Source organism: Panthera pardus, unplaced genomic scaffold, assembly GCF_024362965.1.
Source record: "Panthera pardus isolate Hobbes unplaced genomic scaffold, ASM2436296v1 HiC_scaffold_22, whole genome shotgun sequence".
Classification (NCBI taxonomy): domain Eukaryota; kingdom Metazoa; phylum Chordata; class Mammalia; order Carnivora; family Felidae; genus Panthera; species Panthera pardus.
Genome location: NW_026526788.1, coordinates 29,155,482 through 29,181,500, shown reverse-complemented (window position 1 = coordinate 29,181,500; position 26,019 = coordinate 29,155,482). Strand labels below are relative to the sequence as shown.

General features: G+C 37.2%; 1 protein-coding gene across 1 annotated transcript in view; it reads left to right on the top strand.

The window, feature by feature from the left end:
* Nucleotides 1-19,402, top strand: part of SLC25A16 (solute carrier family 25 member 16) — a 52,401-nt gene extending 32,999 nt beyond the window's left edge. Inside the window, exons 5-9 of the mRNA XM_019444353.2 lie at nucleotides 5,864-5,985; nucleotides 6,344-6,410; nucleotides 11,018-11,180; nucleotides 14,871-14,939; nucleotides 17,459-19,402. Coding sequence (XP_019299898.1) covers nucleotides 5,864-5,985; nucleotides 6,344-6,410; nucleotides 11,018-11,180; nucleotides 14,871-14,939; nucleotides 17,459-17,564 — 527 coding nt within the window. The 3' untranslated portion in view covers nucleotides 17,565-19,402. The remainder of the gene's footprint in view (nucleotides 1-5,863; nucleotides 5,986-6,343; nucleotides 6,411-11,017; nucleotides 11,181-14,870; nucleotides 14,940-17,458) is intronic.
* Nucleotides 19,403-26,019: the final 6,617 nt, after the last annotated feature.

Here is a 26,019-nt window from a genome sequence, read left to right as displayed (position 1 = left end):
AGAAGAATGAAACTAGACCACTTTCTTTCACCATTCACAAAAATAAACTCAAAATGGATAAAGGACCTGAATGTGAGACTGGAAACCATCAAAACCCTAGAGGAGAAAGCAGGAAAAAACCTCTTTGACCTCAGCCGCAGCAATTTCTTACTTGACACATCTCCAAAGGCAAGGGAATTAAAAGAAAAAATGAACTATTGGGACCTCATGAAGATAAAAAGCTTCTGTACAGCAAAGGAAACAATCAACAAAACTAAAAGGCAACCAACGGAATGGGAAAAGACATTTGCAAATGACCTATCGGACAAAGGGCTAGTATCCAAAATCTATAAAGAACTCACCAAACTCCACACCCGAAAAACAAATAATTCAGTGAAAAAATGGGCAGAAGACATGAATAGACGCTTCTCTAAAGAAGACATCCAGATGGCCAACAGGCACATGAAACGATGCTCAACGTCACTCCTCATCAGGGAAATACAAATCAAAAGCACACTGAGATATCACCTCATGCCAGTCAGAGTGGCTAAAATAAATCAGGAGACTATAGGTGCTGGAGAGGATGTGGAGAAATGAGAACCCTCCTGCACTGTTGGTGGGAATGCAAACTGGTGCAGCTGCTCTGGAAAACAGTGTGGAGGTTCCTCAAAAAATTAAAAATAGATTCACCCTATGACCCAGCAATAGCACTGCTAGGAATTTACCCAAGGGATATAGGAGTGCTGATGCATGGGGGCACTTGTACTCCAATGTTTATAGCAGCACTTTCAACAATAGCCAAATTATGGAAAGAGCCTAAATGTCCATCAACTGATGAATAGATAAAGAAATTGTGGTTTATATACACGATGGAATACTACTTGCAATGAGAAAGAATGAAATATGGCTTTATGTAGCAATGTGGATGGAACTGGAGAGTGTTATGCTAAGTGAAATAAGTCATACAGAGAAAGACATATGTTTTCACTCATGTGGATCCTGAGAAACTTAACAGAAGATCATGGGGGAGGGGAAGGGGGAAAAAAGTTAGAGAGAGGGAAGGAGGCAAACCATAAGAGACTCTTAAAAACTGAGAATAAACTGAGGGTTGATGGGGGGGTGAGAGGGAGGGGAAAGTGGGTGATGGGCATTGAGGAGGACACCTGTTGGGATGAGCATTGGGTGTTGTATGGAAACCAATTTGACAATAAATTTCATATTAAAAAAATAATAAATAAATAAAAAAAATAGATCAGCCTGGGGCACGTGGGTGGCTTAGTCAGTTAAGTGTCCAACTTTGGCTCAGGTCATGATCTCACAGTTTGTGGGTTCAGACCCCACCTTGGGCTCTGTGCTGACAGATCAGAGCTTGGAGCCTGCTTCAGATTCTGTGTCTCCCTCTCTCTCTGCCCCTTCCCCACTCATGCTCTCTCACTCTCAAAATAAATAACCATTAAAAAAATTAAAAAAAAATAGATCAACCTTTCTTCTATGAGTCTAACCTGTTCAGACCATCATTAGGCTAATCTTGATCCAAAATACTGCTTGTGTTTAAATTAAATTCCAGAGGCACCTGGAATGGGTGGCTCCGTTGGTTGAGTGTCTTTCTCTTGATTTTGGCTTGGGTCATGATCCCAGAGTTGTGGGATCAAGCCTCTTGTTGGGTTCTGAGCTGAGCATGAAGCCTGCTTAAGATTCTCTCTCTCTGCCCCTCTCCCCGCTCGCGTACTCTCTCTCAAATTATAAATTAAATTCCATTACTTCACATGTTATTCAGATTGACTTTCCCTTCATTGTCTAAAGGAATTTAATTTTTGTCATTCTCAAGAGAGAACTAAGGGTTGCGTGTGTTTGCATTGAAGTATTACCTGTATATTAGCTGTGTAGGTTTTTAGCTCAGGTAATGTTTTAATCACCTAGGTAGAGATGCTATGAAAGTTACCTAGATAATAACGTAAGAACAGTCTTTTCCAACTCCTGTATAAGGATGGCAAACTGATGTAGATTTTTTTTTTAGAGAGCAGTGGAAGTTTTGAAAGTTAGTATAGATTTAGGTGTGCGCTGATAAAAAATGGATGCAAAATTACAACAGCATTTGCTAAGTAAATAGGGTAAGATATGTCAGGTCTATTAAGTAATATTAAACAGATACTAAAAAATAATTTAAAACTAAAAAGTTAAATTAGGGTGGGACGCCTGGGTGGCTCAGTCAGTTGGACAACCGACTGCAGTTCAGGTCATGATCTTGTGGTCTGTGGGTTCGAGCCCTGTGTCTGGCTCTGTGCTAACAGCTCAGAGCCTGGAGCCTGCTTCAGATTCTGTGTCTCCCTCTCTCTCTCTTCTCCTTCCCCCTTATGTTCTATCAAAAACAAATAAACATTAAAAAAAATTTTAAGTTAAATTAGGGCAAGAAAATGGAAATTAAATAAAATCACTTTTACATTGTTGGCTAATCTGAGTCAAAGTTGTGGCATAAAAGTTTTATTTTTATTTGTTAAGACTAATAAAAAGATGAACTTATCTTATTTAAAAGGTAGTATTAAAAGCCTGGGCGTGCCTGGCTGGCTCAGTTGGTGGAATGTATGACCCTTGATCTCAGAATTGTTAAGCTTGAGCCCCAAGTTGGGTGTAGAGATTACTTAAAAATAAAATCTTAAAAAAAAAAAAAAAAAGCCTATGTAGGAGAAGGAAGTCATGACAATACGTTGCACTCTCCCTTCCCAACCTGGGCCCAGAACGGCTCTGCAAAGAGGGATGGTGAAAATAAGGCTGTTCTGCTGACTACAAGGTAGTGACCAGAGAACACACCTTACCATCCACAAGTACATCCATGGAGTAGTCTTCAGGAAGCATGTGCCTCATGTACTCATAGAGATCCAGAAATTTGCCCTGAAGGAAATGGGAACTCCAGATGTACACACTGACATTAGGCCCAACAAAAGTGTCTGGGCCAAAAGAATAAGGAATGTCCCTCACACTGTATTCATGTGAGGTTGTTCAGAAGCTGTAATGAGGATGAAGATTCATCAAAGAAGCTATAGGTGTTGGTTACCTATGTACCAAGCAGGTAACCACTTTCAAAAATCTGTCACCACTTTTAAAAAATCTATCCAAACAAAAATGTGGATGAGAACTGACAACTGAGTGTCAAATAAAGTTATAAAACCTCAAGGAAAAAAAAAAAGATAAGTCAAATGAGAAAGAAGGCAAAATAACACAGAATGCTTTTTGTCCATGAAATGTTGGGGAAATTATCCAATAATTGAATATTCTGATTGTCTAATAATTATCTAATACTCTGAGAAGTCAGGAAAATAGGACTTTTATTCCAATGACTGACATTATAAATTGAAACAATCTTTCTGGAAGACAATTTTTCTATTAAAAGCCTTACTCTTTTACACCTGAAACCAATTTTACCGTATGTTAACTAGTAGAATTGGAAAAAAAAAAACAAAAAAGCCTTACTCTTTGACCTAATAATTCTAATTTAGGAATTTATCCATAGTGGAAAGGATAAGGATGCACAAAAATATTTAGTTATAAAATCATTTACCAAAACCCTGTTCACTGTTACAATATCATATAACAAATAATGGAGCATATATCAAATTAGGTTAGACAACCTAAATGTCTAAGAGGATTGTTTTAATAAATTTTGATACATCCAGGTGATGTTTTTCTCACATGGGAAGATGTTCATAATATAACATACAGTAGAAAAATTGACTACAAAATAGAATTACATATTAAAATTATTTTTTAAATTTACTTTTTTTATTTTTTAGTAATCTCTACACCCAAAGTGGGGCTTAAACTCATGACCTGAAGATCAAGAGTCAAATGCTCTCCTGAATGAGCCAGCCAGCTATCCCAGAATTATACTATTATCATAATATATATGTGGGCATGTGTTTACATGTGTAAATGCACATGTATAAGGGTTTGGGATATTATATATGTAGGTGGTTATTACTGGTGGATGAATATGTATATGTTTAATTTTATTATCTATTTTTTAAAAATTTTCTATGCTGAACATACATTTCTTTGGTATTTTACAAAAATAGAAGATTCTTACAAAATCAAAAATAAACTATTGAGAGTACATCAAAATAAAAAGCTTTTGGGGGCACCTAGCTGGCATAGTCCATAGAGCCTGTGACTCTTGATCTTGGGATTGTGAGTTTGAGCTCCATGTTGGGTGTGGAGATCACTTAAAAATAAAATTAAAAACAATAAACAATAAAATAAAAAGCTTCTGCACAGTAAAGGAAACTATCAACAAAACTAAGACAACCTACTGAATGGGAGAAGATATTTGCAAATGATATATCCAATAAAGGGTTAGTATCCAAAATACATAAAGAACTGATACAACTCAACACAAAAAACCAAATAATCTAATTAAAAAATGGACAGAAGACATGAACAGACATTTCTTGGAAGAAGACATACAGATGGCCAATGGACACATGAAAAGATGCTCAACATCATTCATCATCAGGGAAATGCTAATCAAAACCACAATGAGGTATCACCTCACATTTGTCAGAATGGCTAAAATAAAAAACTTCAAGAGCGGCACCTGGGTGGCTCAGTCACTGGTTAAGAGTTCGGGGTGCCTGGGTGGCTCAGTCAGGTAAGCATTTGACTTCAGCTCAGGTCATGATCATGGTTCGTGAGTTCGAGCCCTGCATCAGGCTCTCTGCTCTCAGTGCAGAGTCTGGAGCCTGCTTCGGATTCTATGTCTCCTTCTCTCTCTGCCCCTTCCCCACTCATGCTTTGTCTTTCTTCCTCTCTCAAAAATAAACAAACATTAAAAAAAAAAGTTCAACTCTTGACTTCGGCAGGTAACGATCTCATGGTTCGTGGGTTCTTGAATTCAAGCCCCACATCAGGCTGTGCGCTGACAGTGCAGAGCCTGCTTGGGATTCTATCTCCCTTTCTCTCTGCCCCTCCCTGATACGTGCACACGTTCTCTCTCTATTGCTGTCTCTCAAAAACAAACACACAAACAAACAAACAAACAAACAAAAACAATATTGGCAGGGATGTGGAGAAAAAGGAACCCTTATGCACTGTTGATGGGAATGAAAACTGGTGCAGCTACTGTTGTAGACTGCATGGAGGTTCCTGAAAAAATTAAAAATAGAATTATTATATGATCCAGTAATTCCACTATTGCATATTTACCCTAACAATACAAAGACATTAATTTGAAAGGACGATGCACCCCTATGTTTATTACAGCATTATTTACAATAGCCAACTTAGGGGAGCAGCCCAAGTGTCCATCAATAGATGAATGGATAAAGAAGACGATAATACACACACACACACACACACACACACACACACACACACACACACAGAGTAAAACCTTGGTTTGTAAGCATAATTCCTTCTGGAAACATGCTTATAATCCAAAGTACTTGTATATATCTCTCTTTCAAAATAAATAAAAAATAAACTTAAAAAATTCCTTTGATAGGTAAACATCTCTTCATTTTAGGATAGAGATAATACATAAAAAGTCAAATATCTTGCCTAGTGCTAGGAGATAGTTTTTCCTTTCTGGTATCTTACCTGGAAATAGACAAGAAATAGAATTAAAAAAAATACTCATCATACACCTACACTGCACTGTTTTGGTGTTAATAATATAACTTCACAGTGGGAAGAATTTCGAAAGAGTTTACAAACTGACCCTTTGCTTGCAAGATTGTTTTTCAACTGATAATATTATGATTTAATTCTGTAAGTAATATCACTTTCGATTGCATTGGGTTTTCATCATAAGTATATTTTGAGAGCACTACTAATGATCGGAAAGAGATATATATTTTTTATTACATTTTTAAGTTTCTCCTTTTTTTTTCAGGTATGACAGCAGTTATCTGTACTTACCCACTTGACATGGTTAGAGTACGCCTAGCATTCCAGGTGAAAGGGGAACACACTTATACAGGAATTATTCATGCATTCAAAACAATTTATGCAAAGGTATTTCACATTTACTTTTCTTGTTTATATTGTGTCTTTTTTTTTTTTCTTAATAATGTGAGTTTTATGCCCAACATGGGGCTTGAACTCATGACTCTAAGACCAAGAGTCACAAGGTCTACTGACTGAGCCAGTCAGGTGCCCTTATAATGTGTCCTTATATATTTAGAAAAATATTTTGAAAGTTATATGAGCTATCTTATTTATAGTTATTGATGTTAATAATGATTGTGACACATTTGTGTTTCAGGTTGGGTCCCAGAATAATTTTTTTCATTGTGATGTATGCTTTTGCTTTTTGATGTTTATCATAATAAACACAATGTAATCTCACTTCTACTTTTTCTTCATTCAAAAGGAAGGTGGTTTCCTTGGATTTTACAGAGGACTGATGCCCACTATATTAGGAATGGCTCCATATGCAGGTATTTTCAAATTTGGCAGAATCTTGATCTTTCTTTTTTTTCTAAGAATGATTTTTAAATTGTAGCATTTTGTATTTAAGCCCCAATTCCTTCAGGAATTATTTCTTTCCTCCCTAAGGATAACCATTTGACCCAGCACCATAGTCCCTCCTTTCCCCAGTGATCTACAGTGCTACTGCTTTTTTTTTTTTTACAGTGCTACTTCTAAAAATAAGAATAAAGTGCAGTTTTATGCACTCTTTATATTTGGTAGGACAAGTCCATTTACCTTATGCTTTTTTTTTTCCAGGAATGTAGGAACTATAGATATTGTTTCCTGCACATTTTAAAATCCATTTTGAAGTTGCACAAAAACACTTGTTGGGATTTTGAATGAAATTTTATACAGTTCTGGGACATTTTTGTTAGATATATTTATAGATACCATGTAAGCTGTGTTGTGTCTTTTAGAAAATTACATTTTTAGTTTATTACTTGATTTAATTTTATGATTTTATAGCTAGCCATTATCCTACTTGTTGGTATCATAGCCAGCCACTGTGTTACTTGCAGATGTTTTGGGTTTCCTATGTGGGCAATCGTATCCTGTCCACATGGTGTCTTTTTCTTATTTACATTCTAATCCTTATTTCCTTACTTATTTATGTTTATCTTCACTTACTGTACTATGCTAAGGACTTACAGTGCAGCAGTGAATAGAAGTGATGATAGTAGGCATTTTGGCTCATTAATTATTTTAAAGGGACTGTTTGTAATACTTCTTCATTTAGTTTAATGTTCATTTATGATGTTAAGGAAGTTTTGCTAAGAATTTTTATCTGATTTGGTGTTGAATTTTATCAGACACCCTCTCCTGCATTTATGGAGGTAATCATATAGCTTTCTCCTTTAATATGTTATTATGATAAATGATATTAATAGATGTTCTAAGATCAAGTCAAATTGGCTCTGACATAATGACCTTTTTATATCCTGTTGGATTAAGTTTGCTAATTGTCTTTAGAGGTTATACATCTAGGGGCACCTGGGTGGCTCAGTTGGTTAAGCATCTGACTTCGGCTCAGATCATGATCTCCCCGTTCATGAGTTCCTTCTTTGGCCTAAGTGCTGACAGCTTGGAATCTGGAGCCTGCTTTGGATTCTGTGTCTTCCTTTCTCTGCCCCTCCCCTGCTGGCACGTTGTTTCTCTCTCTCTCAAAAAAAAACATTAAAAAAAAAAGAGAAGTGTGGTTTGGGTATCAAGGTTATATAAGTCTCATAAATGAGTTGTAGAGTATTTCCTCATCTTCCATCTCTATAAGATGATTAGAATTATCTGTTTCTTGAAAGTTTTCTTTGTGGGTGATTTTTTTAATACTGGTTTAACTTCTTAAATGGTTGTAGGACCATTCAGATTTTCTATCTTTTGTGAAACATTTTTGGTAATTCATGCCTTTCTTTACCATTTTGAATTTGACCTTTTTGGATTAATTTTCAATTTTTTAGCAAAAGATTTCCCTTATTTCTTAATATCATTTTGACATCTCTATTGCCATGCTCCTTTTTTCACTTTTTTTTTTTTTTTTTTTGATCAGTTATTTGATTTTGCAAAGAATCAATTTTGGCTTGTGTTTTTCTCTAGTCTACCTTTATTTTGCCTTTCATTGATTCTTGTTCATTTCTTAATTATCTCCTTCTTCGTCATGTTTATTCTTCAGTTGGATGCTTACCTCTTTCATTTTCAACCTTTGGGTTTTTTTATTCCTAATGTGGGCTTCCTACCCACCCCCCAACCCCCCCGCCCCGCCATCATGCTTCAGCTGCATCCCATGAGTTTATTATTTTATTAATTGTTTTTACTTAAAATTTGGAAATTTTGAAATGTATACAAAAGTAGACAATAGTATAATGAGCCACCATGCACCTATGACCTATCTTCAAAAGTGATCAACTCAGGACCAATCTTGTTTCATCTGTGCCCTTAAATACTCCCTCCACTCTCATTCCAAATTGTTTTGTTTTTTTTTTTTTAATTTTTTTTTTAACATGTATTTATTTTTGAGACAGAGAGAGACAGAGCATGAATGGGGGAGGGGCAGAGAGAGAGAGGGAGACACAGAATCTGAACCAGGCTCCAGGTTCTGAGCCATCAGCCCAGAGCCCGACAGGGGCTCGAACTCACGGACCGCGAGATCGTGACCTGAGTTGAAGTCGGACGGTTAACCGACTGAGCCACCCAGGTGCCCCTCATTCCAAATTGTTTTAAAGTAACTCCACAGTATCTCAGTATTCAGCTCTCTATGTTTTTTAATTTTTTAATTTTATTTTTTAAATGTTTTATTTATTTTTGAGAGAGAGACAGAGCACGAGTGGGGAAGGGGCAGAGAGAGAGGGAGAAACAGAATCTGAAGCAGGCTCCAGGTTGTCAGCACAGAGCCGGATGTGGTGCTCGAATCCACTAGCTGTGAGATCATGACCTGAGCCAAAGTGGGACACCTAACCAATTGAGCCACCCAGGTGCCTCTCTATGCTTTTTTAAAAAGCATAACCACACACTATTATGAACTTTAAAAATATTTTTTAAGTTTATTTATTTACTCTGAGAGAGAGAACGTGAGTGGAGGGGCAGAGAGAGAGAGAGGGAGAGAGAGAATCCCAAGCAGGCTCTGCTTGTCAGCACAGAGCCCCGATGTGGGGCTCAAGCTCATGGACCGTGAGATCATGACCTGAGCCAAAACCAAGAGTTGGACACTTAACCAACTGAGTCACCCAGGTGCCCATAAAAAGTTTCTTAATATCATCTAGTATATTATCATTGTTCAAATCCCTGCCCCCTCCCCTTAACTCATAATTAGCTTTTGGACAGATCCAAGTTAATATTTGCCTAGTATATCTTTTTTCATCCTTTTATTTTTTACTTTCTCATATCTTTATGTTTTAGGTATTTCTTTTGAAATCATTATATAACTGGATATTGTTAAAAATCTGGTCTGTAAAATCTTTAGTTGCCAATTAGTTCACCTGATAGTTATTGTGATTATTGATACATTTGTACTTGTTTCTGTACCTTGCTATTTGATTTCCACCCGAGGCTTTTCTTTTTTATGTTTTTAAATATTTCTTCCTTGTTCACTTATTTTGCCTAACTCTTACCTGCTCTATTATAAATGTATAAATTTATTTGCCTCCTCCTATGTTGGTGGTCTTTAATTATGAACCCATTACTTGATCTGAATCTCTGAGTTTCAGACCCAGTGATTCCATCTTCTGTAGACCCAGTAGCAAGATGCATCTCAATAGCTTTGCTGCTATTGGCATCAATATGAAAAGTCACTTCACTTCTTTCATGGGCCCACAACTCCCAAATGAGCTCCAGCTTCTATTTTTAGAAGGTGGTGGTGCTGGGGTCCTTGGAGATTTTCTCATTCTTTTTGCAAGACCTGTAGCAATGACAAAGTCATTCAGAATACCTAGATTGCCATTATGCTGGAAGAAGAACTCTTTAATTTTTTGGTCTTATTTTCCTCTCTTTCTAAGTTTTTTGTTTTTAAAATATATTTTAACCTAGTTACAGTATATATATAATTTTGTTTCTTAATTTTTCCCCATTTCCCAAACATTTTTCACATATATCTGTACTCTTCACAAACATCATTTTATTAGTTGTGTCATATTTTCACTGAATACTATTCCACATTATTTAGGTATTTCTAATTTTTTTAACTTACATTTAATTTGCTACGAATTTCACCATTGTGAACTTTTTCAGATTTTAGATTCAGTCTTTAGTGTATGAATATATAAAAGTGTATGAATATTCTAAAATTGTATACTGTCATTTCAAAATACTATAAAGTTATAAGAATTTTGTATAAGGAATAAATGCATATATTGAGGTATTCTCCTAGACTAAAATTTTGTTAGTGCTTATTTCTTGTTAAGCATCAAGTATATTTTAAATATATTTTCAAATTTAGTAGATATCAAGGTATCTTGAATAATGCTTAGTTGATAGGATTGCTTGAATTCTATTCTTGATTTTGTTAATGTAAGACTTTAATGGGTCTATTATACAATCATAAATGTTCAGCAAGCACTAAGTGCATATTATTGATAATTTAATATTTACTAGATTTCATGTGTTTTGTGATTCAATATGAACATTTATCTCATGCTTACCACTCTTCCTTGGAGACAAAATTAGGCACTGAGTTAAAATAACAATTTTTTGTCACTTCTGAATGGTTTGTTTGTATCTTATCACCATCATTGTTATTGTGAATTTAAGTTGTAGTATTTACTTGTAATTATTAATCATGAATTTAACTTTTACTGATGTGAAACCTTGGAAAACTACTTAATCCTATTAATATATAAGGTGGCATTTATACCCAACTACTGCCTTTATTCAGTAAATTGGAGTATAAGTGTATGAAAACCATAGCGATAATTGTTATAGGTATCTTGTTATCTTTAGGTTACTTATAAACATTAATTAAGCCTTTTTCTTTCAGAAATCAGGAAATGTATAGTTTGTTCTTTGAGTTAATTGGTTATTATAAAGAATGGTATCTTTTCATGGTTTATGAATCTTAAGCATCATGGTGAATTTATGTTTTATTTTTCAGGTGTTTCATTTTTTACTTTTGGTACCTTAAAGAGTGTTGGGCTTTCCCATGCCCCTACCCTTCTTGGCAGACCTTCATCAGACAATCCTAATGTCTTAGTTTTGAAAACCCACATAAACTTACTTTGTGGTGGTGTTGCTGGAGCGATAGCACAAACAATATCGTAAGTTTCTTCATTAAATTAATCCAATCAAATTGCAGTTTTTCAATCTTGATTTTCAGCATTATTCATTTTATTATATATATATATATATATATATATATATATATATATATATTTACCACTTTGCAGATCTTCTTTTTCTTTTTTAACTTTATTTTTTATTTTTTAAAATTTACATCCAAATTAGTTAGCATATAGTGAAGCAATGATTTCAGGAGTAGATTCTTTAATGCCCCTTACGCATTTAGCCCATCCCTGCTCCCTCTCATGTATATATATATATATATATATTTAATGTTTATTTGTTTTTGTGAGAGAGAAGAGAGAGAGAGAGAGAGAGAGAGAGGGAACGAGTGGGGGAGGGGCAGAGAGAGAAAATGACAGAAGATCCAAAGTGGGCTCTGGGCTGTCAGCAGAGAGCCTGATGCAGTTAGAACTCATGAACCCTGAGATCATGACCTGAGCCGAAGTCAGATACCCAACTGACTGAGCCACCCAGTCACTTCTCTTGCATTAAATCTTGAAGACCTCCTTTGTGTCAGACAATGTACTAGGTTTTGGGACATTTGCTGAATATAGATAAAGGGATTGCTGTATTGTAATTGAAAAAGTAGCTTCAAAGGATTTCCCTAGTCCAAGAGAGATTGTGTAGATGAGATAAAAAGAGGCTGGAACACTAAGAAGCAGGAATTTTTCAGGAAGAAGAAGAAAAGCTTTCTGTGACTGAGGAGTATCCTGAAAAACAGGATGTAGTATTGTCACAAAGACAAAAAAGAGTATCCAATGGAAAAGAAAAATCAAAGTAATATAAGTACTGAAAGGTAAGGTGCTCATTGGATTTTACAGTCAAGGATTACTTGTATGAAAGCAGATTCCGTGTACTTGTGTGTGGAAGCAGATCATACTAGGTTGAAGGTAAAGAAAAAAAGGTGGTGGTTTACTTTTGGCAATCTGGCTGTAGAACCTTGCGCATTTGTAGAAACATGATCACCTCTAGTTATTTTGATTCTCTTCTTGCTCTTACCTTTTTCTTTACTACTACTCACTTCCAATCTAGATCCTTAAAATCTTTTCTTTCCCATTTCTTTTCTTAAACTGTATTCTATACCCATTGACTCTTACCAGATTCAAAGGCTCCCTCTTAGTTCTTTTGCTTCCTTCCAATTGTTCTAGTTCCTTCATTTTTGTAAAATTTTTTTAATATTTATTTTTGAGAGAGAAACAGAGTGCAAGTGGGGGAGGGGCAGAGAGCTAGGGAGACACAGAATCTGAAGCCAACTGCAGGCTCTGAGCTGTCAGCACAGAGTCGGACGCAGGGCTTGAACTCACAGACCGCGAGATCATGACCTGAGCCCAAGTCGGACACTCAACCGACTGAGCCACCCAAGGCGCCCCTAGTTCCTTCAGTTTTGTAACAGTACCTCTCCTTGGCCATCTGCCTTCCCAACCCACCCACCCCCACCTTTTCAAGTATCTTACTGATTCATATCTTCCTCTTTCTTCCTATCCATGCTGATATTTTAAGGCGCAGCCTGGCTTTAGTCCTATGCTCTTCCCATAAATGTGTAGAATAGCTCATCTATCTTTATGGTTTCAGTGGTCACCTCTGCACAGATAACAAATTTTATTTAATTCTCCATTACTTCCTCTCCATTACTTTTGTAGCAAGCTCTTAGATATTTCTGCTTGGACTTCTGCCATCAGGGCAAACTCCATAGTTCAGATATTAATTCCTTTTTTCCTCTTGGTGACAATCCTCAGCTCCCAGCTTTCTTATTTGTTATTGATAACCATTAATCTTCTAGCCCTGATAATACCTTGAAACCATTTTTCACATTGTACGTATCCAAATACTCACTATGTCTTACTGTTTGTTACTGTAGAACATTGCCTAAAATGCTGTTTTCTTTCTTTCCCATTGTTCTTTCCTGTATTCTAATCCTTGTACCTTGTCTTCTTACGTTCTCTCCCTTCTACTAACCAATTCCTTCTACTCACATACGTCTTTTCCGGCTTGGAAACTGAATCCTTCAGACTAGGTTTTTGTTCCCTTGATTCCCATAAAATTTCTTCTTCTCACTACCCCATTAAAAAATAATTCCTGGAGGTGCTATTGAAATGCATACAGAACTTCAATTATTGGTAATGCTATTTCTTAAGCTGTTTGGTTAAAAAAACATGTTTTTTAATTATTAAAAAAAGTTTTTTTACTGAGAGGCAGAGAGAGACAGAGCACAAATGGGGGAGGGGCAGAGAGAGAAGGAGACAGAATCCTAAGCAGGCTCCAGGCTCTGAGTTGTCAGCACAGAGCCCGACACAGGGCTCGAACTCACAAACCATGAGATCCTGACCGAGCCGAAGTTGGACACTCAACTGACTGAGCCCCCCAGGAGTCCCACATGTTTTTTTAATTATAACATATCATTATGAATATAAATATAGGCAGCTCTTCCTGCCCACGGGTCCTGTCCCCATGCTTTGATAAAATCACCTTATCACTATTTTTGTCATATATCACTTAAGTATATGTTAGGTACCATGGAGATCTTTGAATAGGAAAGTAAAAAGCAGCTTTGTGACACTTGAGAATGTAAGATTCAATTTTCTTAATGTTGGGATAGCAATACCTATTTCATGCAATTATGAAGATGGAATGAGATAAATTACATAAATTGTTTAACTACATTGACAAGTAGTCAATATTAGCAAAATAAAAGTAATTTAAAAAAATCACCTGGGGTCCCACTCTTAAGAGAGATTCCTTTTGTATATTTCATTTCAGGCATTTTATTTTATTTTATTTTATTTTATTTTATTTTAGTTAAGTGTACCTAATTTGAGAGAGAAACAGAGCATGAGCAGGGGAGGGGCAGAGAGAGAGAATCCCAAGCAGGTCCCACACTGTCAGCACAGAGCCCAATGTGGGGCTCAGGCTCATGAACTGTGAGATCATGACCTGAGCTGAAACCAAGAATTGGACTCTCAACCAACTGAGACACCCAGGTGCCCCTCAGGCAAATTTTTTAACAGAATTTTCTCTGTTCTCTAAATGCAGTATCTGTATTGTTAATTTTTGCCTTTAAGGAAAATTTTTTGTTGGTCTACTGTATACAAGGGGGCTTGCTGAATATTTTTAGAGTAGTGGTTCTTAACTAGAGGTGATTTTGCCTCCAGTGGACATTTATTAATATCTGGAGACAATTTTGGCTGTGACAGCTGGGGTTATGCTATTGGCATGGAGTGGGTAGAGGCCAGAGTGGGTAGAGTGGGATGTGCTTAAACATCTTACATTGAATAGGATAGATCCTCACAATTAAGAATTATCTAACCTAAAATATCAATAGTGCCAAAGTTGAGAAACCCTGTCCTAGGGTTCCAACAATGAAAAATACCCAGTTTGTTTCTTCAGAAAGTGGCATTGAATTTGGCCTTGAGGAATGAACTCTATATTGTGGTGATGAGAGAGAATCATCTAACCCAATAGAACCACATAAGCAAAGGCAAGACCTCTTTATTGCTGTTTGATTGTATTCATGTGCTTATGTCCTGACTCCTAAATTAGACAAAACAATAAAGGTATAAGAACACATTATTTCCTAGGGAAATAATATGTAGGACTTTGTATTCAATAATTGTTGAGTAGAATGCTAGAAATCATTTTTATATCCTTCTGCCTTTTTCTTCTTTTAGCTACCCATTTGATGTAACTCGTCGGCGAATGCAATTAGGAACCGTTCTTCCAGAATTTGAAAAGTGCCTGTAAGTTTTCCATTTGTCATTGTTCATTTTCTTTAGGAAATGTAATGTGTAAAGTAGGTATAGAGATAGGACTGTGGTCTTACCAGTAGTTCAGATCTTCCATAGTATCCTTTGGTAAATTTACAAACTTTCAATCTAGTCCCAATCCCTATATATATATTTATTCCATAAATATATATATATTTAATGTTTATTCATTCTTTTTTAATTTTTTTTTAACGTTTATTTATTTTTGAGACAGAGAGAGACAGAGCATGAACGGGAGAGGGGCAGAGAGAGAGGGAGACACAGAATCGGAAGCAGGATCCAGGCTCTGAGCCGTCAGCCCAGAGCCGGACGCGGGGCTTGAACTCATGGACCGTGAGATCGTGACCTGAGCGGAAGTCGAATGCTTAACCAACTGAGCCACCCAGGCGCCCCAATGTTTATTCATTTTTGAAAGACAGAGAGACAGAGCACAAGCAGGGGTGGGGCAGAGAGAGAGGGGGACACAGAATCCGAAGCAGGCTCCAGGCTCCAAGCTGTCAGCACAGAGCCTGACGCGGGGCTCGAACTCACGAACCGTGAGATAATGACCTGAGCTGAAGTCCAACGCTTACCTGACTGAACTACCCAGGCACCCCAAGTCCCAATCCCTATTAAAAATTTCACTTTAGGGGCACCTGGCTGGCTCAGTTGGAAGAGTGTGCAACTCTTGATCTTGAGGTTCTGAATTTGAGCCTCATGTTGGGTGTAGAGATTATTTAAAAGTTTGTTAAAAATTCACATTAGGGTGGCTCAGTTGGTCAAGTGTCACTCTTGATTTTGGCTCAGGTCATGATTTCATGGTTTGGGTGACTGAGCTCTAAGTCAGACTGTGCGCTGACAGCTCTGAGCCCACTTGGGATTCTCTCTCTCCCTCTGTCTCTGTCCCACCCTCACTCACTTGCACATGCGCTCGTGCGCATTCTTTCTCATTCTCTCTCAAAAAAAAAAACATTTAAAAAATCACTTTAGAGCAGCTTGGTTAAATAGAAATATAATGTGAGCCACTTACATAATTTAAAATTTTTTGGTAGCCACATTAAAAAAAAAGTATAAAAAAACAAATGACTGTTTTAAAATCTTTTAATTTAGGGGCACCTGGCTGGCTCATTGTGAGGAGCATGCAACTCTTGATTTTGGGGTTGTGAGTTCGAGCCCCATGTTGGGTGTAGAGATTACTTAAATAAATAAACTTAAAAAAAAGTTAAATATTTTAATTTAACCTAATATATCAAAAATATTATCACTTCAACATCTCAAGACTTTGCATCCTTTTTTTAATACTTTGTTTGAGGGGCACCTGGGTGGCTCAGTCAGTTAAGCGCCAGACTTTGGCTCCAGTAATGACCTCACGGTTCGTGGGTTCGAGCTCCACATCCGGCTCCATGCTGACGGCTAGAGCCTGGAGGCTGCTTCAGATTCTGTGTCTCCTTCTCTCTCGCTGCCCCTTCTTGGCGCTCTCTCTCTCTCTCTCTCAAAAACAAATAAACATTTTAAAAAATTAAAAAAATAAAGAAACTAAGTGTTTGAAATCCAGGGTGTATTTAATACTGACAGCACATTTCAATTTGGACTTGCCACATTTTAAGTGCTCACTAACTATGTATGGCTAGTGGCTACCATCATTACCCAGCACAGCTCTAGAGTTTTCTATAATCTGTAGAGATTTAGAATCATTCTGTTTTCTGGGTGGTGTGTTGTTCCTCAGGGGAAGAGCAGAATATTTGCTCAGGACTTTGAATTGCCTTTGAATTGCCTAAAAGGTTTTTTGAAGATTTTAGTCCAGATTGCCTATCAAAAGAGAAAGGCAAAAGCCAAAATGTTGGTTTGAAAGGAAGGAACACTGAAACTAGAAAGTCTTTATTGCCTATATCTGATAGTCCTTTAACCTTTAGTTCTATAACCATCTGCTAGTTGTAGTATAAAAGTTGAGTTGAAATGGAAGCTTGATGGGCAACTGAGCATACATCCGTCAAAAAGAATACATAAATATTTCAAATATTTTTATGATATAGTGTTGCCAGTAAATTTTACATAGTCCAAACAAAGTAAATTGTATTAATCAGCCGGCAATTCTGTGTATAATGCTTGTACTTGTTTGGAATGAATTGCTGTTTTATGGTGACTTTTCACCTTGTTTTAACACTTGCTTTCCAAAAGCTATTCAAGATGACATTTTGGCTTTTTTTTTTTTTAATGTTTATTTATTTTTGAAGGAAAGGGAAAGAGGGTGTGTGGGAGGGGCTGAGAGGGAGACAGAAGATCTGGTGAGTAGAGGAGGGGCAGAGAGGGAAGGAGGGAGAGAGAATCCCAAGTAGCTCCTCACTGTCAGCACAGAGAGCTATGTGGGGATCTTAGTCACGAACCTGTGAGATCATAACTTGAGCTAAAGTCAGATGTTCAACTGACTGAGCCACCCAGGTGCCCTTGACATTTTGACTTCTTTTAAAAATGCTATTATGGATCCTGAAAATATCTCATCAGTGGGCATAAAGGTGTCATCATTTAACTATTGTCTTTCAGTACCATGTGGGAGACTATGAAGTACGTCTATGGACACCATGGAATTCGAAGAGGATTATATCGTGGCTTATCTCTTAATTACATTCGCTGTATTCCCTCTCAAGCTGTGGCTTTTACAACATACGAACTTATGAAGCAGTTTTTTCACCTCAACTGAAGAAAATCGTGATTTCTTTTCCTGAGTAAACTCTCACAGGGAGACATAAATGTTCTTTTAATTTTGAGGGGAACATTACTTGAAGGGGGCTATTTGCCTAGTCACAGGAACCACTGGTATTTTAGTACTTGATTTTTTTATTCATAACAAATCAAAAGTGCTTACCGTGCTTTTTGATGCCAAAAGTTATAACTGAGAACATTGAAAAAAATTCCTAAGCTGATGCTGGCTAATCAGTTAGGTTATTTGAAACTGTTTTAAAATGTTTTTTGGGAGTAGCACTAACTTAAAATGGGATTCAAGAGGTTGCCATTAGGCTTTATCATGCTTTAATTCCAAGCTTTAAGTATAATCATGATTTTCAAAGACTCTAACATTGGTTATTATTATTGTAATAAACAGGCTTGGTTATATTGCAGCAGAATGATGAGAACTGAATTTTTATGTTTATAAAATGTAGCTTAGGGGGCACCTGGCTGGCTCAGCCAGAAGAGCATGCGACTCTTAATCTCGGAGTCATAAATTCCAACCCCATGTTAGGTGTAGAGATTACTGGGGCGGGGGGGGGTGGGAGGGAAGTAGTTTAGAAGCCAGCATTGAACATTATTCTTAGTATCTCTCTTCTCATAATTCTGCTCCACTGCATAAAAGGACTGACACTTTTTCTCTTTGTTTTTAAATAAAATAAATGCTGTATTTAAAAATTAGCCTTGTAGAAGCTCAACAATAAATGAAGAATTTTCAGGTGTTGCTCAAATGTTATTACTAGGTACTATGATTGACTTAAATTTGTTTTTAAAAGTCAATATATTTCCCAAAGGCAGTAATAATAAATACTGAATATCTTTGCTCTCAAAACAGATTAGCATTATAGATTTGTTTTTGTTAGATGATTTGGTATATACTAGAAAACTTATTTAAGTGAACTGTGAAATATCTATTAATATAGATGTGAATGTCAAAGAATGTTTCTAAGGTATTTTGTCATGATACATCAACTAGTTCTTCCATGTAAAATAATTTTAGTGCAATATAAACTTAAGTAGAAACATAAAACTGATTTGATTTGCTATCCTTTATATTAAAATGGTTTAAAATATAAGAATTCCATTTATTGTGTTTAGAGTACCTTTTATCTTTTACTGTAAGCATGACAGAAGTGGAAAGGGAACAAATACAGTTCTGTCCTCAGACATAGCAATTTGTAGAATTGATGTGATTTTTTTTGATCAATGCAAACTATTTTAACTGCTCTAACTTTATAATTTTTTTTATTGAGGTAAAATTGACATATAACAATATATTAGTTTCAGGTGCACAATGTAATGATTCAATATTTGTATTTACTGCAAAACAATCACCACAATAGTCTAGTTACCATCTAATTGATGTGATTTTTAGGACATTAGAAAACTAAATCGAAAAGTGTTACTTCTGCTTCAATTTTAATTTTGTTTGCATAAAAGATTTCTTGTTATACTTTGGTAAAAATTAGATGAACTGGTTTCATTTTCAAAGTCTTTATTTTAAAATAAATATGTGTCTTTGTATGATTTGTAAGTGTACCCCACAGGTAGAAATACGTGTGTTCTTGAAAGTATTTTGTATATTTTCATTTTTTGGGCTATATTGTAGCTAAATATTGTTATCAAGTCACAAGATAATTTAAATGTACGAAATAAATATCTCAGTTATGTTATCAATAAAAGAGGACTGCAAATATTTTTTTAAATAAAAATTTGCATTCTATGTTACAGAATTTTATTCATATTTGGATCATTATTTCTCTTTTTTAACTATTCACATTATTAAAGCACAAATGATAAACATCAATAGTCAGAATGTAAGAATATTTAAAATAATGACTATAGTTATATTTGATTTATTTCAGATTGATGACCCAAAGTGTATCTTGCCAGGTTATCTTCCACTGAAGATTGACTATTTCTGTTTTGATTTCCATTGTTACTCTTTTACTGCTTTTTTTGAGAATACCCCTTTGATCTATAGAATGGGACAGTGGTCTGGTCTAGGCAGTAAGTGAGGTACCACTCCTAGTTTTCAAGGGTATGGAGTTAGAATGGTTAATGGGTAGGGGTGCCCGAGTGGCTCAGTCAGTTAAGTGTCCGACTTTGGCTCAGGTCGTGATCTCGAGGTTCGTGAATTCAAGCCCCACATTGGTCTCTTTGCTGTCAGTGCAGAGCCTGGTACCTGCTTCGGATCCTCTGGCTCCCTCTCTCTCTCTCTGCCCCTCTCTGGCTCACACTCTTTCTCTCAAAAATAAATAAACATTAAATAAGTAAAACTTTTAGGGGCGTCTGGGTGGCTCAGTCGGTTAAGTGGCCGACTTTGGCTCAGGTCATGATCTTGCGGTCCGTGAGTTCGAGCCCCGCGTCAGGCTCTGTGCTGACAGCTCAGAGCCTGGAGCCTGGTTCAGATTCTGTGTCTCCCTCTATCTGACCCTCCCCCGTTCATGCTCTGTCTCTCTCTGTCTCAAAAATAAATAAACGTTAAAAAAATTTTTTTTTAAAATAAATAAATAAATAAATAAATAAAACTTTAAAAAAAAGAAAGTTTAATGGGTATATATAATAATATCTTACACTATTCTCCCCTTGGGTATTCAACATCCATTGTGTGTCAGGCATTGTATCAGCATAACGGGGGGCTTACCTTGGGAGATCTGTTAGCTGTACTTATAGTCTGATTTGAATGTTCAGTAGCATCTAACACCAGGTATCTTTCTAATACAGTATGTACCACACTTTATGGTAATTACCTTTTTACCTGTGTCCCCTGAACTGGTTCTCTCCAAAGCAGAGCCATGCCTTCATTTCCTATAAGGAGCACAGGATGTGGCACCATAATAGGTGCTCAGTGATGTATACTGATGGGAAAAAGGAAGGCTCAGTCCCGTTTTTGGAGACCTTATGTTCAGTAGGCAGAAATAAGGCACAATTAGACCATGGGAAGAACAATTAAATTCATTTGTTTTGTTTCATAGAAATGTCTTGTTACTGGGGCGCCTGGGTTGCTCCTCCAATTAAGTATCCAGCTCTTGGTTTTGGCTCAGGTCATGATCTCACAGTTTCATGAGTCTGAGGCCCACATTGGGCTCTGTGCTGGGATTCTCGCTTTTCCCCCTGCTCATGCTGTCTCTCTCTTGAAAGAAAGAAAGAAAGAAAAAGAAAGAAAGAAAGAAAGGAGGGAGGGAGGGAGGGAGGAAGGAAGGAGAAAGACAAGAAAGAAGAAAGAAAGAAAAAGAAAGAAAAGAGAAAGGAAGGAAGAAAGGAAGAAAAAGAAAGAAAAGAGAAAGGAAGGAAGAAAGGAAGGAAGGAAATGTTGCTAATTTGAGCAAAGATGAATGGCAAATAATAAAACCTGTATTATGTGAATAACGCATTGCCTTGAGGAGTTGGGCCAATGATACCTGACATACTTGGATAACAACTGAACACTTTACACAATTCCTCACATCAATTCTTTGAATAACAGACACCGTTAGGCCTTAGAAATTGATGACAAATAAGTCATGCATATTTCCTGAGGACCTACTATGTTCCGGGTTTTGTTTTATGCACTTTCAATGCCTTAACTCTATCTCTACAACAACTATAAGATAGGTACTATTTGATACCCCTTTTTTACACATGGAATAACGGAGGCCCAGGGAGATCAAATAACTTGCCCAAATTCACACAGTTAGTGGTGGATCTAGGATTCAAATTCAGCCAGTGAATCTACAGCCTACTCTACTAGCCATGATGCTATACTTCAACACAGTAGTATCCTATTTAAAAACATTTTTTATGTTTATTTTTGAGAGAGAGAGAGCAACAAGCGGGGGAGAGGTAGAGAGAGAAGGAGACACAGAATCTGAAGCAGGCTCCAGGCTCTGAGCTGTCAGCATAGAGCCTGATGTGGGGCTCAAACCCATGAACTGGGAGATCACAACCTGAGCGGAAGTTGGATGCTTAACCGACTGAGCCACCCAGGCGCCCCAGTAATATCCTATTTAGATGACACTCTAACGTCAAATAAATTTGGAACATGTCAATAAACATAAACTAATCAATAAAATTATGATAGTTTATGGAAAATGCTTATTAAGTAAATAGGCCACATTATAGAGAATAATTGTTGGGTGTAAGGATCAGAGAGCTACTTTAGAATCATCAGGGAAAAGTTTCTCTAATATGCTATACTTTAAGCTGACACATGGAGGATAAAAAGGAAATAACTATGCAGAATTGTGGGGGCAGAATGGCCTCAGGTGAAGAGAATAGCCTTAAACAGGAAACAGCTTGGCTTGCATAGGAATTGTCAAAAGTCCACTGTGAATGAAACTTTGTGAGTGAATGAGTAGCAACAAATGGGGTTGGAGAAATAGACAAAGGCCAGACCACTGAGGGCTCTAAAGGATATGGTAATAATTTTGTTTTTTATCCTAAATACAATGGGAAATGCTTGAAGGTTTTCAGCAGGGGAATAAAACTGTCTGATTATGTTTTTACAAAGATCACTCTACTTTGTCCACAAAGTTTGCAGTTAAAACAGAAATCAGAAGGGGAACCTGGGTGGCTCAGTCAGTTGAGTGTCCAACTTCGGCCCAGGTCATGATCTCATGGTTTGTGCATTTGAGTCCCACTTCGGGCTCTGTGCTGACAGCTCAGAGCCTGGATGCTTCAGATTCTGTGTTTCCCTCTCTCTCTGCACACCCCCCCCCCCCCCCGGCTCATGCTCTGGTCTCTTTCTCTCAAAAATAAATAATAAATAAATATAAATAAATAAATAATAAATAAATAAATAATAATAATAAATATAAATAAATAAATACCTTTTTTTTTTAATTAAAAAAAAAAACAACAGAACTCGGGTGTCTGGGTGGCTCAGTTGGTTGTGTGTCTGACCTCAGCTCAGGTCATGATCTCATGGTTTGTGAATTTGAGCCCCACATTGGGCTTGCAGATGCAGCGCAGAGCCCACCTCGGATCCTCTGTCCCCCTTTCTCTCTGCCCCTGGCCTGCTCACGCTCTCTCTCTCTCAAAAATAAATAAACATTTAGAAAAAAAAGAAAACAAAACAGAAATCAACAAAATTTAAGACAACGGATAAAATTACAAACCCCAAAATTGGTGTTTTGAAAAGATCAACAAATTGGTAAGTTCCTAGCTAGACTGATAACTAAACAAGAAAGAATATAAATTACTAACACCAAGAACTAAAAAGAGGTGTCTCAGTTGGTTGAGCATCTGACTTTGGCTCAGGTCATTATCTCTTGGTCAGTGAGTTCGAGCCCCATATCAGACTTTGTGCTGACAGCTCAGAGCCTGGAGCCTGTTTGTGATTCTCTCTCTCCCCCTCCCCCAATTGTGTGTGTGCACAAGTACTCCTGTGCTCTCTCTCTTAAAAATAAACATTAAATGGGGCACCTGGGTGGCTCAGTCAGTTGAGCATCCGACTTCGGCTCAGGTCATGATCTCACAGTTTGTAAGTTCTAGCCCTGCGTCAGACTCCGTGCTGACAGCTCAGAGCCTGGAGCCTGCTTCAGATTCTGTGCCTCTCTCTCTCTCTCTCTCTGCCCCTCCCCCACTCACACTCTGCCTCTCTCTCCTTCAAAAATAAATAAACATTAAAAAAAATTTAAAAAATAAATATTAAAAATTAAAAAAAATTAAAAAGAGGACATCACTAGGGATCCTACGAATATTTTTTTTAATTTTTTTTAACGTTTATTTATTTTTGAGACAGAGAGAGACAGAGCATGAACGGGGGAGGGGCAGAGAGAGAGGGAGACACAGAATCAGAAGCAGGATCCAGGCTCTGAGCCATCAGCCCAGAGCCCGATGTGGAGCTCGAACTCATGGACCGCGAGATCGTGACCTGAGCTGAAGTCGGTACGCTCAACCGACTGAGCCACCCAGGCGCCCGTGGATCCTACGAATATTAAAAAGATAACAAAGCATTCCTAAATAACTCTTTGCCAAGGAATTTAACAATTTAGATGAAATGGACAGATGCCTTGAAAATCACACCATAGAAACTACCATAGATGAAACAAATCTTCACAGCCAATTTAAAAAATTGAATTCATCAAAAATTCTTCCAGAAGGAAATTCCAGACTCCAGGTCCCTGACTGGCTCAGTCAGTGGAGTGTGGAACTGTTGATCTTGGGTTTGTGGGTTCAAGCCCTATTTCTGGGTGTAAATAACATTAAAAAATAAAATCTTTAAAAAAGGAAAAAAAAAAAAAGGAACTCCAGACTCAGATGTGAATTCTAATGAACATCTGAGAAAGAAAGAATCTATAAACTTTCAGAAATTAAAGACAAAGAACACTTTCCAACTCATGTTATGATGCCAGCATAATTTTGATATCCAAACCTGACAAAGTTGTTACAAGAAAATATAGACCAGTATCTTTCAAAAGCAAAGATTGGAAAAATCCTTAACAACCTATAATCAAATTGGGGCACCTGGTTGACTCAGCCAGTAGAGTATGTGACTCTTGATCTCAGGGTCATGAGTTGGGTGTAGAGATTACTTTAAAAAAAGAAAATAGTGGCTCCTGGGTGGCTTAGTCGTTTAAGTGTCAGACTTCCTCTCAGGTCATGATCTCGTGGTTTGTGAGTTCCAATCCCCATGTTGGGCTCTGTGTTGACAGCTCGGAGCCTAGAACCTCCTTTGGATTCTTTGTTTCCCTCTCTCTGTCCCTCTCCAGTCACTCTCCTTGTCTCTTGCTCTCAAAAATAAATACACATTAAAAAAATTAAAAATAAAATAAATAAAAAATAAAGTAGTCAACATATTAGCAAATCAAACCAGAGATACATCCGAGTTTATCCTAGGATTGCCAAATTGTTTAATAAAGTCAGTAATTTTCAATAATAACAGAATAAAGGAGAAAATGCACATGATCCTTCAATAGATGCAGAAAAAGTACTTAGCAAAATTCACCATTGATTCATTATAAAAAACTAATCACTTTAGGGGGTGCCTGTGTGACTCAGTTGGTTGATCACTTGCCTCTTGATTTTGGCTCAGGTCTTTGTCCCACGGTTGTGGGATCATGCCCCACTTCTGGCCCCGTGCTGAGTGTGGAGCCTGCTTGGGATTCTCTCTCTCACTCTCCCTCTGCACCACCCCCCGCCCCCGCCCCGCACCACCCACTCAAACACTCTCTCTCTCTCAAAATAAAAATAAAAACAAAAACAAAAAACAATCACATTAGAACAGAAGAGACCGGGGCACTTGGCTGTCTCAGTCAGAAGGACAGACTGACTCTTGATCTCAGGGTTGTAAGTTCCAGCACCACATTGGGTTTAGAGATTACTTAAAAATAAAATCACTGCCCCTCCCCTGCTTACATGCATGCATTCCCTCTCTCTCAAAATAAATAAATAAACTTAGAACAAAACAGTGTGTTGCAGTTTTCTAGGTTAGAGACAATGATAGGGTAGTGGCAGTGGAGATGGAAACAAATGAAGAGATTTAAGATAGTTTTAGAAGTTGAATCTATGTGTCTGCCTATGGATTGGATGGAGTAGTAACAGAAAAGAATCAGGATGACTTCTGAGTTTCTAGCCTTGTCTTCTGGGTGGATAGTGCTATTACTGAGAAGAATAATAGGTCTGTCAAGAAAATAAAAAAATTCCATTTTGGCCATGTTATAATTAAAGACTCCGCCCCCCCCCCCCCCCCCCCCCATATTGCTAAGTGTAGATATCAAGCAGTAGTTGTGTTTTTGAATTCAGAGGAAAAGCCTTGCCTATACACATGAATGTGAGAATTGTCAGGATAGAGATGGTATTTAAAGCCACGAGAATAAAAAAATAATAATAAAATTAAGCCATGACAATGTCTGAAAAAACCTAGGGAACTGGTAGATAGAAAAATATGTCCAGAAACTGAACTCTGAGGACTTCCAACATTTAGAGATTGGGCAGAAAATGAAGAGACAATACAGGAGATTGAAGGGGGCCTGTGAGGTTGGGGGGAAAACCAGATAAGTGTGGTGTCACAGGTAGGAAATCTGTATGTATTGGGCCGCCTGGGTGGCTCTATCCGTTAAGCCTCTGACTTTGGCTCAGGTTATGATCTCATGGTTCATGTGTTTGAGCCCTGCATGGGGCTCTGTACTGACAGCTCAGAGCCTGGAGCCTGCTTTGGATTTTGTGTCTCCCTCTCTCTCTCTCTGCCCCTACCCCACAATGTGCTTGCTCTCTCCCTGTGTCAAAAATAGACATGAAAGAAAGAAAGAAAGAAAGAAAGAAAGAAAGAAAGAAAGAAAGAAGTTAAGAAGGAAAGAAGTTAAGAAAGAAAGAAAGAAAAGAAAGAAAGAAAGAAAGAAAGAAAGAAAGAAAATCTGTATCTAAT